The 12045-nt window shown below is 35.1% G+C and overlaps 1 protein-coding gene and 1 long non-coding RNA gene across 2 annotated transcripts; one reads left to right on the top strand and one right to left on the bottom strand.

Moving 5' to 3' along the window:
• Positions 1–1106: 1106 nt before the first annotated feature.
• LOC149989769 (uncharacterized) lies at positions 1107–2236 on the top strand. The gene is made up of 2 exons (XR_016501771.1): positions 1107–1583; positions 2030–2236. It is a non-coding gene; the product is annotated as an uncharacterized LOC149989769 (long non-coding RNA).
• A 2822-nt stretch (positions 2237–5058) lies between these two features.
• LOC112295775 (lipid phosphate phosphatase delta) lies at positions 5059–10413 on the bottom strand. Its single transcript, XM_024547716.3, has 9 exons — positions 10291–10413; positions 8553–8857; positions 8126–8221; positions 7526–7600; positions 7274–7401; positions 6895–6992; positions 6560–6688; positions 6190–6305; positions 5059–5982 (listed from the first exon to the last, which is right to left on the bottom strand). The coding sequence occupies exons 2-9, from the start codon at positions 8775–8777 to the stop codon at positions 5455–5457; spliced, it is 1395 nt and encodes a 464-aa protein (XP_024403484.1). The 5' UTR covers positions 8778–8857; positions 10291–10413; the 3' UTR covers positions 5059–5454.
• Positions 10414–12045: the final 1632 nt, after the last annotated feature.

Here is a 12045-nt window from a genome sequence, read left to right as displayed (position 1 = left end):
ATGCGAATCTAGGGGAAGCTTGGCCTGTGGTGATGTCCATGGCTTCCCTTTGTGACCACGGCCGTCGACTGTTACAAACCCATCTGCATCGGGTTGTGCTTGTTGTGGGAGCACTCCTCTTCCAGCATATATTGAGGAAGGACCTACCTTATGCCGAGGGCCTCCTACATTGCGATCTGGGGGATGCTCATCTCATGGGATGTGTTGATCCGCTCCAGATTGGTGTGGGCAATCTCTGATTTTATGAGACACCTTGAGACAGAGTCTGCACCTGATTGGTAAATCGGTATAGTCTACTAGGATGGTAATTAATCTTTGATTAATCTGATTTTCAATTTCCAATTCTGTTTTTCAGCCATTGGTTGTATCAAAGGCTACACAAGCATTGTTCAACAAAAAATGATTTACCCGATCAATACGGAGTCAGCACAGGCAGTTGGCGTGCAACTTCTGGGCTGGAAGCTTTTAAGAAAAAAAAATCCCCTATCGGCATTATCACTAGCCATGACTGAGCCTCCTGCCAGACTTGCATTCAAAGTACAGAGCCATTGCGCAAAGAGTGGCAAGGTGAGCTTCCCACCCACCACCATATGGTCTTCGAGGTGCCGCGGCGACAACTTCCTATGGTACCTATACTCGTTTTTTTCTTTTTTTTAAAAAAATGAGCATAATATTGCATAAATCCCTCAGAAAGACGTTCCCTACCTGTCGCTTTGGTAGGGTTTAGTGACAGCCCTTGGCACTGATTGCAAAGAGAGGCCACTAGATCCCCTCGATCACTGTCAACCATGGAGGAGTCGTACCTAGGAGGCACAGAGTCATTCAAGCCATTAGTACGAACAGCATTAACGTAAGAGAGCCATTTGCAAAAACCCTAATTACTAATCCTAAAAACCTGTCCAAATAAAGTGCCTACAGATGTTAAATCTGCGCAGCGGAAGAGAATCGTACTCACAAATTTCCTAGTGAGCTGTAGAATGCAAGTTTCCAGCTTACACATGTCAAAGAGTCTTTCCGAGCACATGTGTTTCATGTGACCTGGTTTACCACAATAATTACATTGAAATCTTTAAAATGAAGAAGGGAGAGAGCCGATGTTACCTTGATTGAATGGACCTTGTTGATTTCTGAGGTTTGTAGTATGCCGATTGAAGGAGCCCCGAGAGTGGTTCTATCGGTAATACAACGCTTTGTCAGAGGTGGGATTTGTTCCACGCTTTGTTTGACAACGACTTTCTTCAAGCATGATGCGGGATTGAAGTTGGTCGAAGGTGGGATAGCCGCCTCCACTTGTGTAACGGCTGAGGAAATAGTCGTTAGAATCTGGAAGTGATTTTTGAACTAAATCAGCATCTTTTAGCTTGACCCCGATGGCAAATAGTTCCACTAGGATTTGGCAGAACTGGGAAAAATAGTGCTCAGCCCCGAGATGCTCCAAGGACATGATTAGTTGAAGTCAATTCTTCAAGTCATATTTCCAGCTGTCGTCTGTGTTTTTGAAGGACCTCTTGAGAAAGTTCCACAGGCGCTTAGGTTCATGGTAATCAGTCAACACCACAAAGAGATTTGGTCTTCTCGACATTGTGAGTACAAACATCAGTCGCTCAGCCCTATCCTCGGAGTCTTCACTGTCTCAGTCTCAATCTTTCTTGTTTCACGAGGAGGTACTGTGAGGAGGCGGTGAGAGCAGGTCTTACAGCTTTTCACGTTTCACGATTCGAGTTGTCACATATTTCCAGAGATGGAAATTTGAGGACCCTATCAGTTTGATCTCATTGAAAACCATGATAGATTTTGACATCGTAGGTCTAAAGTATGAAGAGAGTCAAAGAGGTACAGATGAGATTGCGTACAGGTTCTGAGAATAGAACTAACTATGCTCTGATACCATGTCAAATAAACAACCATGAGAAAGAGTCACAGGTTACGTCAACATAAGAGCTGAATTCAAGTCAGAGTCTGATATATACATACTCGATGTTCCTGCAAGGTGGTGATAATAATCTCACACACACACTGTTTATTCCAGGTTTTGTGAACGATATATATACGAGTTTGGAGAGATGGACAAATGTTATTTATCTAGGTCCTTTATCTCAACAGAGTCCAGAAATGTCTTCAACAGGGCCAAGAATGGTACATGGCTGATCTTGTGAATTGATACTTGTAGTTAAGGATTGGACACATTCATTGAAAATGTAAAGTTTATTGTCTAAGGCCAAAACCATTTCTTATTTACTCACTCTCTGATTAGATCTATGTGTAAGGAATGTATTTACCTACACTCTTTAATGGCAAATCATTTACATTTAAATGGTGAGAGAAGCATCCAATACAAAATCACTTCTTTCTTTCTGTCTGCAAGCATATGTGCCTTTCACCACATTAACAATATCTCACATTCATTTGCATCCAATATTCTGCAGTCCATGCTATGGCATACGACCCTAAAAATCAACTTATTTCTAATGTTTTCAACTCTAACAAGCTTGTCATCTTGGAGATATAGAAGCAAAAATAGATTTTTTACTCTCTATTATATGTAGGCTTTAATTAACTTAGATACAAAATAAACTAAAAATTTGAAAATCAATTTTTTTGTCAGAGAAGAAACCATTGTTGTGGCATGTTTGTAATTCAATCTAACAATGCAATGGTAGTATTTTCATAAAACATGTATGAAGTAATCAAGCTATTCAATGCTATCTTTGCCTCCACCATGTTTTCAAATGTAGTTTGTGTGGCTTTTGATGATGCTTGTTTTGTCTAATTCCACTTCTTATCAGCCACATCACCAACTTGCAAAGCCTTGTCACCAGCCACTCATGCTACTTTATTTGCCTTGTCTTACATGGCATAATGCCACTGTGCTTTGCTTACTTCCATTTCTTACCATCTATGCTTCTAGCTTCATTTTCATTGCTTTATATTGCATCAACAACATCAAAAGTACTTTGCTTTATCTGCTCCTATTTCTCTCCACCTGTATTGCTAGCATTGTTGGCCTTGTCGCTTGCTACTCCTATTATGTCATGCACTTTATCTTGGATAGCTCCAATAACATTCTGAGACACCAAATCCACCTATGCTTTACACAATGCTATCTACTCATCTCTTCATCTTATCAATGTCTCTCTCTCCCCCCCCTCTCCCCCCCTTCCCTTTCCTACCAAATCCCACTCCACCAATACCTTGCAAAATTCACTCAAAACTCCCACAAAAACCAACATCAATCCAATCACCAATTGCTACACCATGTCACATTTTTCACCTTCATATCTTATTAGATCTCACCAACATTATACTTCCTAGTGTGTTTGGCACCCTCAGCTCATCTAGTGATAGCATCTTGGTTTATCTAGTATGAAGTTGTTCCTTGTCAAGGAGATCAAGATCCATGCTAGAAAAAAGAAGAAAGGTAGTGGGGCTTGTGTTTGGACAAGGAAGAGAGATGACGGAACTTGCACAAGGAGGAAAAAAAAAAAAAAAAAAAAAAAAAAAAAAGATGAAGGAAGTAGGGACCACACTATAGGAAAGGTGAAAAAGAAGGAATTGGGTTCTATGTTGGAATAAGAAAAAAGAGATGTGGATGAACCAATCAAAAGTCTTTGATGTTTGTATAGATATAATGGGTGTATATATAGCAACTTGGGATGTGTTTGTATCCTTAGCCCTATATATATATATATATATATATTCATATTTATATTATTGTTGTATGAAAATTTAGCTAATAGTAACAAAAATCTAACTAACCATCTATTTAAAATTTTATACAATAAAAGCTTGATTTCAAATTTGATTAGCATGTTGTACAAAAAATAGATATTTTAAAAATATTTTAATGTATTTTTGCTTTATAAGAAGTGCATGCATTAATTAAAAAATATTATGGTGTTTTAAAATTATAAATGTATATAATATATTTATGAGGGATATTTTAATATTTTAGTCTTTTTAATAGAAATAAATAGTTTGATAAACCTTTGCAATAATAACATATTTATTTTTTATTATGTTGTGGTTTTAAAGAATAAATAATTTTAAATTACAATGTATTATATCTATTAGTCTAATGTGAAATATTCTTTTATCATGGATATATAAAACTATATCTTTAAAAAAATTAAATTGATAATATTAATCATTTTATATTTCATCTAACTAGGCATAAATTGCATACTATTATCACAAAGTTCATTGCTCTTTAGTTAGAATGCATGACAAGTATCAATAATAGTACTAATAGATTTTTGTTCATTTATATGAAATATTTTTATTACTTCATCAATGTTTTTGTATTAGCTCAAAGAAGTAGTGTGTTTTTTATAATGTTTCAAAAATTTACTTCTAAGACAAGATTTTAATTACTATAAGTATTATATTATACTATGTTAAATTTTTATTCTAAGTTAGTTTAATTTTTTCTTTTAATTTGATTTCTAAAGAGTAATTAAAGCATTTATAAGATAAAAATTATAGTTGATTTTTTTAAGATTTAAAATTGAATTTAAATTATTTTTAAATATGTAAAAGATTTATTTTAATATGTTTTACAAATACTAAAGATAATTGCAGTTGATAATAAATTCTATATAAATATTCAAAACCTAAAATTTAGATTGTATTTATTTATTTTTAAAAAAATTATTAAAATTTATAATATTAGCTTGTGTAATATTGATTATTAATAGACTAATAAAATATTACATCACTAATGATTAGAATGGCTATTTTAAATACATTTATATAATAGTAAATATAAATTCATCATTTTATTAAAAAAATTATATAAATGTTGAATTTTAATTGTATTTATTTCTTGTTTAGCTCTTTGGTTTATAATTTGTTAAAGTATTACAAATCAAAGATTATTTCTCAACTTTCAATTGTATTGATCTTGCTATCATCAAACAACACTTTAACAAAAGGTATAAAAAGAAGAAAACAGACCACAGAAAAATGTTAAAGGAACCCTACAAACAAAGTGAGCATTACATACATAGCATTATAAAAATACACAGGTGGCTCTCGGGAAATCAGAAATTACTTTGAAGAATCTTTGAAATAACTTTATTTTATTTTATTTTATTGAAGTCATCAATGCTAAAACCACTTGTTGGCCTTTTTTTCTCAAAAACCTTCAAACTGTTGAAAAAGGACATCAGCAAAGAACTAGGCCCACTAGAAAGAGATTTCAATCTTCTGCTTTATTTGGAGAAACTTCTCCAGCTCATCCCTCTCCTAAGCCATATCCTAATGTTTAAATTCATACAAACTATCTAACTAGAGATTGGACATCATTTGTCTTTAAGTTCACAATGCATTCGTTAAGGGCGTTCAATTTTGGGTCAAACTGGGGACGCAAGCTACAAGATAAAATCGTGTGGAAACCATGCATGTTAGCTATAAAAACCCTCGCTGAACTCTTTCTTAGAGAGTAGGGCTTGTCTTTTACAAATTCAAAAGAGAAAATATATGTGGAACTAAATCTGCAACTGACCAGGCTAACGCAGCGTACTGCACAAACCTGATACCAGTATCGACATCCATTGACTCATACTCAGGGTTGAACTTGAGCGCACGCCACGTCATAGAGGCCCCTAAGCCGGCTACCGCCTCTTTTCTGTCTGGAACCTGCGGCTCATCACAGCGCCCTTTGGACTCAATATCATTCAAAATTTCGTTGCTGTTTAGCGCCTGCAACTCAGTACTGTCTTTGGAGGCCTCCACATCATCGAGAACTGTCCGCTTAGACTTCATGTAATAAGATGAATGAAAACGAAATCCCAGCAGTAATTTCAGCGCGGAACAAATCGAAGGAAATACAAGCGTTGCAAGTAACTTGCTCCCTTCTTTGACAGCAATGCTTGTGACTATGCCGAGTGCCGTTCTCGTAAACACATGTGCAACGGTAAGCGACACTGCTGACGCTGCTAGTGCAGAATGGTAATGTGGAAATACTCGATGTACTCCAGCAACCTGCGTGGGATTGGCAAGTAAAGTAATTTTCCGAATCAGTTTATGGAAATCTAGAGACAGAAAACAAGAACTTCTGATGGAGTAATTGTACGAACCTGAAATTTCAAAATTTTCATATCAAAGAACATCTATCATAGTCGCAATTAAAATAAACAGAATGTTTGCTGAGCGACGCCTATTTTTTTAAAATTAATTTTGCATACTTACAATGCCGAAAGCAACACCACTGAAAGCGGTATGATCCTCAAAGGAGGGAGTATGCGACTGTGGGATTGGATATGCGTACAAACCAAGAATAGAAATAGCTGCCCAGAATGGAATAACTGCATCACAAGCAATTATAAATTTTGTCACTCCATTTGCAATATTGACAGAGATGACCGGATATGACTTGTACAAAAAGCACAAAGCCTTTCATACATCAACAAAATAGGGCGAACAGGTAAATATTTCGTTCAGGGCTATTTTGTCTCGAGCATTTCTTGCCAATCCCATTTCATGTAAATTGGAACACATTATATAAAATCCAAGTGTCGAGAACACTACTGCAAATTTCCATCAACCCCGATTTACATACCGTACTCGCCACCAATGATGAAAGTATCCAAATAACAGTCTACATTAAACCAAACTAGGAGTAATGAGGCTCCAATTGCACATCCAACGAATATGTCGATTGGAGAATGCATCCCCAAGTACAATCTCCCTGCATCAAGAAATAGATATTGTTCAAAACGATATTTCAAATTCTGGATAAGTTGAGAGAGCTTGTCTGGAAATCCGATCACTGATCCAAGGCCAAATTAGTACTATCTAACTTATAACAAGTTTGAAGTATTACTTTTGCTTCTCGAATACTTTCATCATTCGACGGAAATGTTTAACATAATATGTGTAAGGGGTTGAACGTACCAAAAATAACCAAGGTTACAAGTGTAGTAAACATAATCGAAGCCATGAAAATAGTATCCGGCTCCACTTTCTGGCCCCAAAGATAATATAGGATGTACCTGATATGGCCACGCTGGTTTAGTTTTAGTTTTTTAGATAGAGAGTTCTACCAGAACACCATGAGCAGAAAGTATAGATTCCAGGTTATTCCGATAAATACTTGAATACGTCGGTTTCTTTCTGGTCATTTATTGAGTTCATTAGAAGAACAGATACAGAACATCAAGAATCTTGATCAACTTCATTAATGTCATAATAACAAAATAAATCAATAAATAAATAAATTGACAGGAATCTCGTCGACAACTCAGGCAGAGGCGGAGCATGCTACGTTGCTCACCCTGAGAAGCAGGTTATGTTGATGGAATGAGAAGAAGGCAGTCCATACTCTTCGGAACCTTTTTTCTCAGATCCAATTGAAGCAATTCTGCAAACAGGAGCTGGTGGTCTTGGTGCACAGACAGTGTCCTGCAGATACACTACATGCTTCGGCTTTCGACTTGTACAAAACAGTAGAATTCCAGCAAAGAAGAACCACCCGAATTCATCATACATTTTAAAAGGCGCTTTAGTAGCTTTGTTAGCATTATACCTTGAAACTATTGCCCACATAAATGCATGTTGCCAACAACAACGTCAATTGCCTTCCTAGCTTTGGTTGTCCATGCTGGACGTCAAACAAACACGAATATCAGATTCCACGTTAGATATCCTCACTTGTTCAATTACACTGAGAAAACAGCACCTAGAAAAAGAAATGGCGCGCATCTCATCTTGTGGTCTAGTTTGTCATCTCTTTTAACGTACAATCAATTCACAACTTTCAACAGCAAGAGACACAACCAAGCGAAAGCAGTAAAAACGTCACTGTGAACCGTGATCCTAATAACAGGATATGGAATTTGTCGATTTATCTGTTTTATCACTTGCCCGCCTCGCTCTTATTAGTTATTCGGAACAGGACTCGGAAGTACTCTTTCACCAGGGAAATGGCGGAGAAATAAATGCTAGAAGCACATTTGACTAGACTGCAGCAGTTGCAATGGCAGGAGCACCTTTTACCATAATGTCAACTGTTCTTCCTCATTAAAGGGTTCTTTTTGATAGTAAGCTGTATGGCCAAGACAGGAATGTGAAATCTAATGACAGTTGTCAGTGGATAGATGTTTTGATGTCGCGAACTAAAACTTACCCAAAAAAGCATAGGCAGCAGCACTGTATAGAATGGAGCAGAAACTACAGTGGCGATGGTCCCCAAAATATTATCTAACAGCCAATGCCTGTATTCCTGCAGTGTTCGGACTTAAACAGATATCAAAAAAAAAGAAACCTACAATCCTCAATTTTATTGCCATCAACTCTGATGTACTGGAAAATAGACATTAAAATGAGTTCTGTTTCAATACACAAGCATCCGTATATTAGCTCCCACTTTGTAGGATACCCTTGCAAAGACGAGTACACGAAACTGCAGATGTGCGTAACAACAATCGAAAATCCTGTTGTTTTATTTAACACCGTCAGCTTTGCAAAAATCTTCAATAAAATTAGAGGCTTTTACAGACACTCGCTTGAGCAGAGCTGCTGCTCTTGAGTCAGAATTAGTGAGCAGATGGTACCTGAATTGCTAGAATTACCGGTACCCCACTTTCTACACGTCGAAGCACGAATGGTTGTACCAAGCCCCGCAGATACTCAGTACAGGAACTAAGCCGCGCAATAATTACCAAAATGAAGATTGCACCAACCACAGCAAACTGCCAAGGTGTCGGCAGAATTTTTAATGTAACAACGCTAACGCTGGGACCATTGCTCTGCAACGCACCGTGAGCAAGTCCAGCCATGTGGCCTGTAATCCCGATGAGTGCAATCAAGAATTTTACACACACAGCATGCTTTTTAACTGTCCACGCGTTGAAATGATCTGTAACATACAGGTAAAGCATTATTTTGGTTAAGATACGTATATCTTGAGCTGACATCAAAGTTGATCCTAGAACAGTTCATGCGGTGAGTTCACCACTGGGGAATAAACTGGATGCCCGAGCATACAGAATTCTCATTGATACTCACATTCTCGTCGAGTTTAGAGTAAACATTTTAGATTGTAGTTTTAACATACAGTGTGCTAAGAATGTGGAACGGCAGCTGTAAACTAATCTAGACAAAATGTGAATGACCTGTAATCTGTAAGGAAACAATGAGTGAATTTTTTGCCAGTAACAGTACTGAAAAATGCTGCTCGAAAAATAATGAGTCAAAAGCGTTGATCTAACAACACCACATGCGGCAAAATAATATAGCAAAAAATATAATTATGATAATTACAAGCAAAGAATTGGTCGAGTAAGAGTAATAATCAGGGTAGATATCGAGCATTCAAACATTGAAGACAAACTTCTGAGAGTTAATGGTATGCATAAATTAGTATTGGAACGAAAACAGTTGTGTAGTGTGGCGATCAGGAGAGCATTTTGAAGGACATTCAACGCAACAAAGCCACGAACTTAAAATCCCGTGAATAAGTAGAAGTGAGATTTGTGAACAATCCCGTAATGACCGAAAAACTCTTCAACTACTACGTACCCCTACACACAGTTTCTGAAGAACTCTATTACAAGAGTACGCACACTGATCGATCCAAGAAGTACCCTGATAGCTCACAGAACTCGGGTGTCATTTCATGCAGAGATTACAATACCTGCAGTGCTTCACGATACATCCTTAAAAAGATTCCATGACTCAAACGGCTCCTTGTGAAGAAAACTTCCTGAAAATAAATATTGTAATTGTCCTGCATCTATGTCACTCTCGCAGTGCAGCGTGAATAGTTTCTCGGAAGTGAAGCAATTTGCTTGCAATTGAAACTCCTATCTTATCTGCTAAACTGTGATTCATATCATAGCACCATGGATCGAGCACCACACACGCCAAGGACAGGGATGAAAAGTAGGGTGGAACAATCACGAAATTCAGATCAACTGCCACAAGAACTATCCACATCGGCTCTTCGAACATATGTCCACACGCCCCCTCACCATCGCCTGCCGTCTACATTTGACAGCGGCCACAACCACATCTCTTTATTCAAATTCATGCAAAACATATAATAAAATAAAATAAACATGTAAATAAATAAAAGAGAAAGCAATTCTCTCCAGTTGAAATTACCCATCATGGTCTCACATCCTCCTTCTTCCAATTCTCGCATCAGTATTCCGATCAATAAGAAATTCTTCACTAATCGTATCAGAAATCAAAATCAACAACCATCGCGAAAGCTAATGAGCTGATTCTCTCACCAGAAGATGAAAAAAAATCGACTGAACATCAATTTTAAGTGAAGAGAAAGACGACCTCGCAAAAGCACGAGCACGAGCAAAGCATGCGCTCGAGAATTGCAAAGGGCCTTTGCAGTTGTGATCAAACGCCCCTCGGAACGGCAAAGCACAAGCTCAAGGAGCGACCCTCGTTTTTGGATCCAGGATGTGGCGTTCTGGCGGCTGCAGCGGTCTGTAGATGAATGTATTCTGTCCACATTCGACGAATGAAGTATGTTAATTTGACACGGAGTCACCTAATTGCGGTTTACCAATATTAATAGACAGCCACACATTATTATGAATGTGTAACTATGGTTTTGTATTCTTCTAAAGGAAACCAAACTCTAACTTAGTTGTATATTTATTAAATTACTATATATTTTTTAAATCAATTCAAATGTATTAATTTAGAGTATTTTTTATAACATGTTTTATAAAACAATTTAGAAATAATAAATGTCAAAATTAAGTTCCAATACAGATATATATATATATATATATATATACATATCATAATAGAAAAAATCAGAAGCTAAAATAATTTTAAAATATCAAACTCAATCATAATCCTATAATTAACAAATAAGCTTATAATAATAATAGAAAAAACAATTTTTTTAGTTACGAAATTGAACTTGTAAAACAAAAAAATTACTGAAAGAAAACAGAGTGGTAAAAAAAATACATATTTGATATTTTTAAAATATTATATGCTGCTATTCTTTTTTTCAAATATTTCATTTTTATTGACTTGAAATCTGTAAATCAAGATTTAATTATACAAAGCATATTTTGATGATTTAAATATTTATTACAAAATAAGTATATTTTTGAAAAACATACATAATTTATATTTTTTTTTGTGCATCTTTCAAATATTTATTTAGATTTTTTTATTTTAATAATTTTATTCTATAAATATATATATATATATTTATATGAAGGTGTATATATATATATATATATATATTTTTGCATATATAGATATGAAGGTACAAATATATGCAAAAATATACCTTCATATAAATATATATATATATATATATATATATAAATATATATATATATATATATATATACCTTCATATATAAATATAAAAGGTAAAAATACTTTGGTATCTCTTTTTGCATATTTTGGAATTTCCCAAAGTTTCTTATTGATTTGTTGGAAAAGGTAAAATATTTTGTTATCTTATAGTCTACTTGTCATCCATTCATTCACTCCCAAACAAACAATAAGTAATTTTGGAGATACAAAGATAGTTAAGAAAATCAGCCATAGTACCAATAAATTTTAGAAGTAGTTAGTTATATTTACCAAAAGCTTAGAAAATGCACAAGAACCTATGGGAACTCAAGGAATGCAAGGGAATGCATGGCAACTCAAGGAACTTAGAAGAATGCACAGAAATCTATAGAAACTCAAAAGAACACACATAAACACATTTCTATGCTTAATACCATGAGTTCCTACTTCTCCAAATATTGTCAAGATCTTATAGCCTAAAAATAATAAAGATAAAAATATAATTGTAAATATAATTTATGTCAAAGTTCTTTTAATTCGGTCATTTAAATTGAAATAAATAGAAATAATATTTTTCAATTATATTATAAAACATAAATGGTTTTATTTATATATAAATACTATTTCTTTTTTTTTCTTTTTTTCTTTTTGGTTAACGTTTCTTTAAGAACCATCAATTTTTGACTTAGAAATCATATATTAAAATTTTACACCTTTTTTGTGGTACATTTGACAATTGCAATGGAATTTTGGCCATTTTTA

This window comes from Physcomitrium patens, chromosome 2 (genome assembly GCF_059467195.1).
Source record: "Physcomitrium patens ecotype Gransden chromosome 2, ASM5946719v1, whole genome shotgun sequence".
In the NCBI taxonomy this organism is placed as follows: domain Eukaryota; kingdom Viridiplantae; phylum Streptophyta; class Bryopsida; order Funariales; family Funariaceae; genus Physcomitrium; species Physcomitrium patens.
This window is presented reverse-complemented; position numbering and strand designations above follow the sequence as displayed.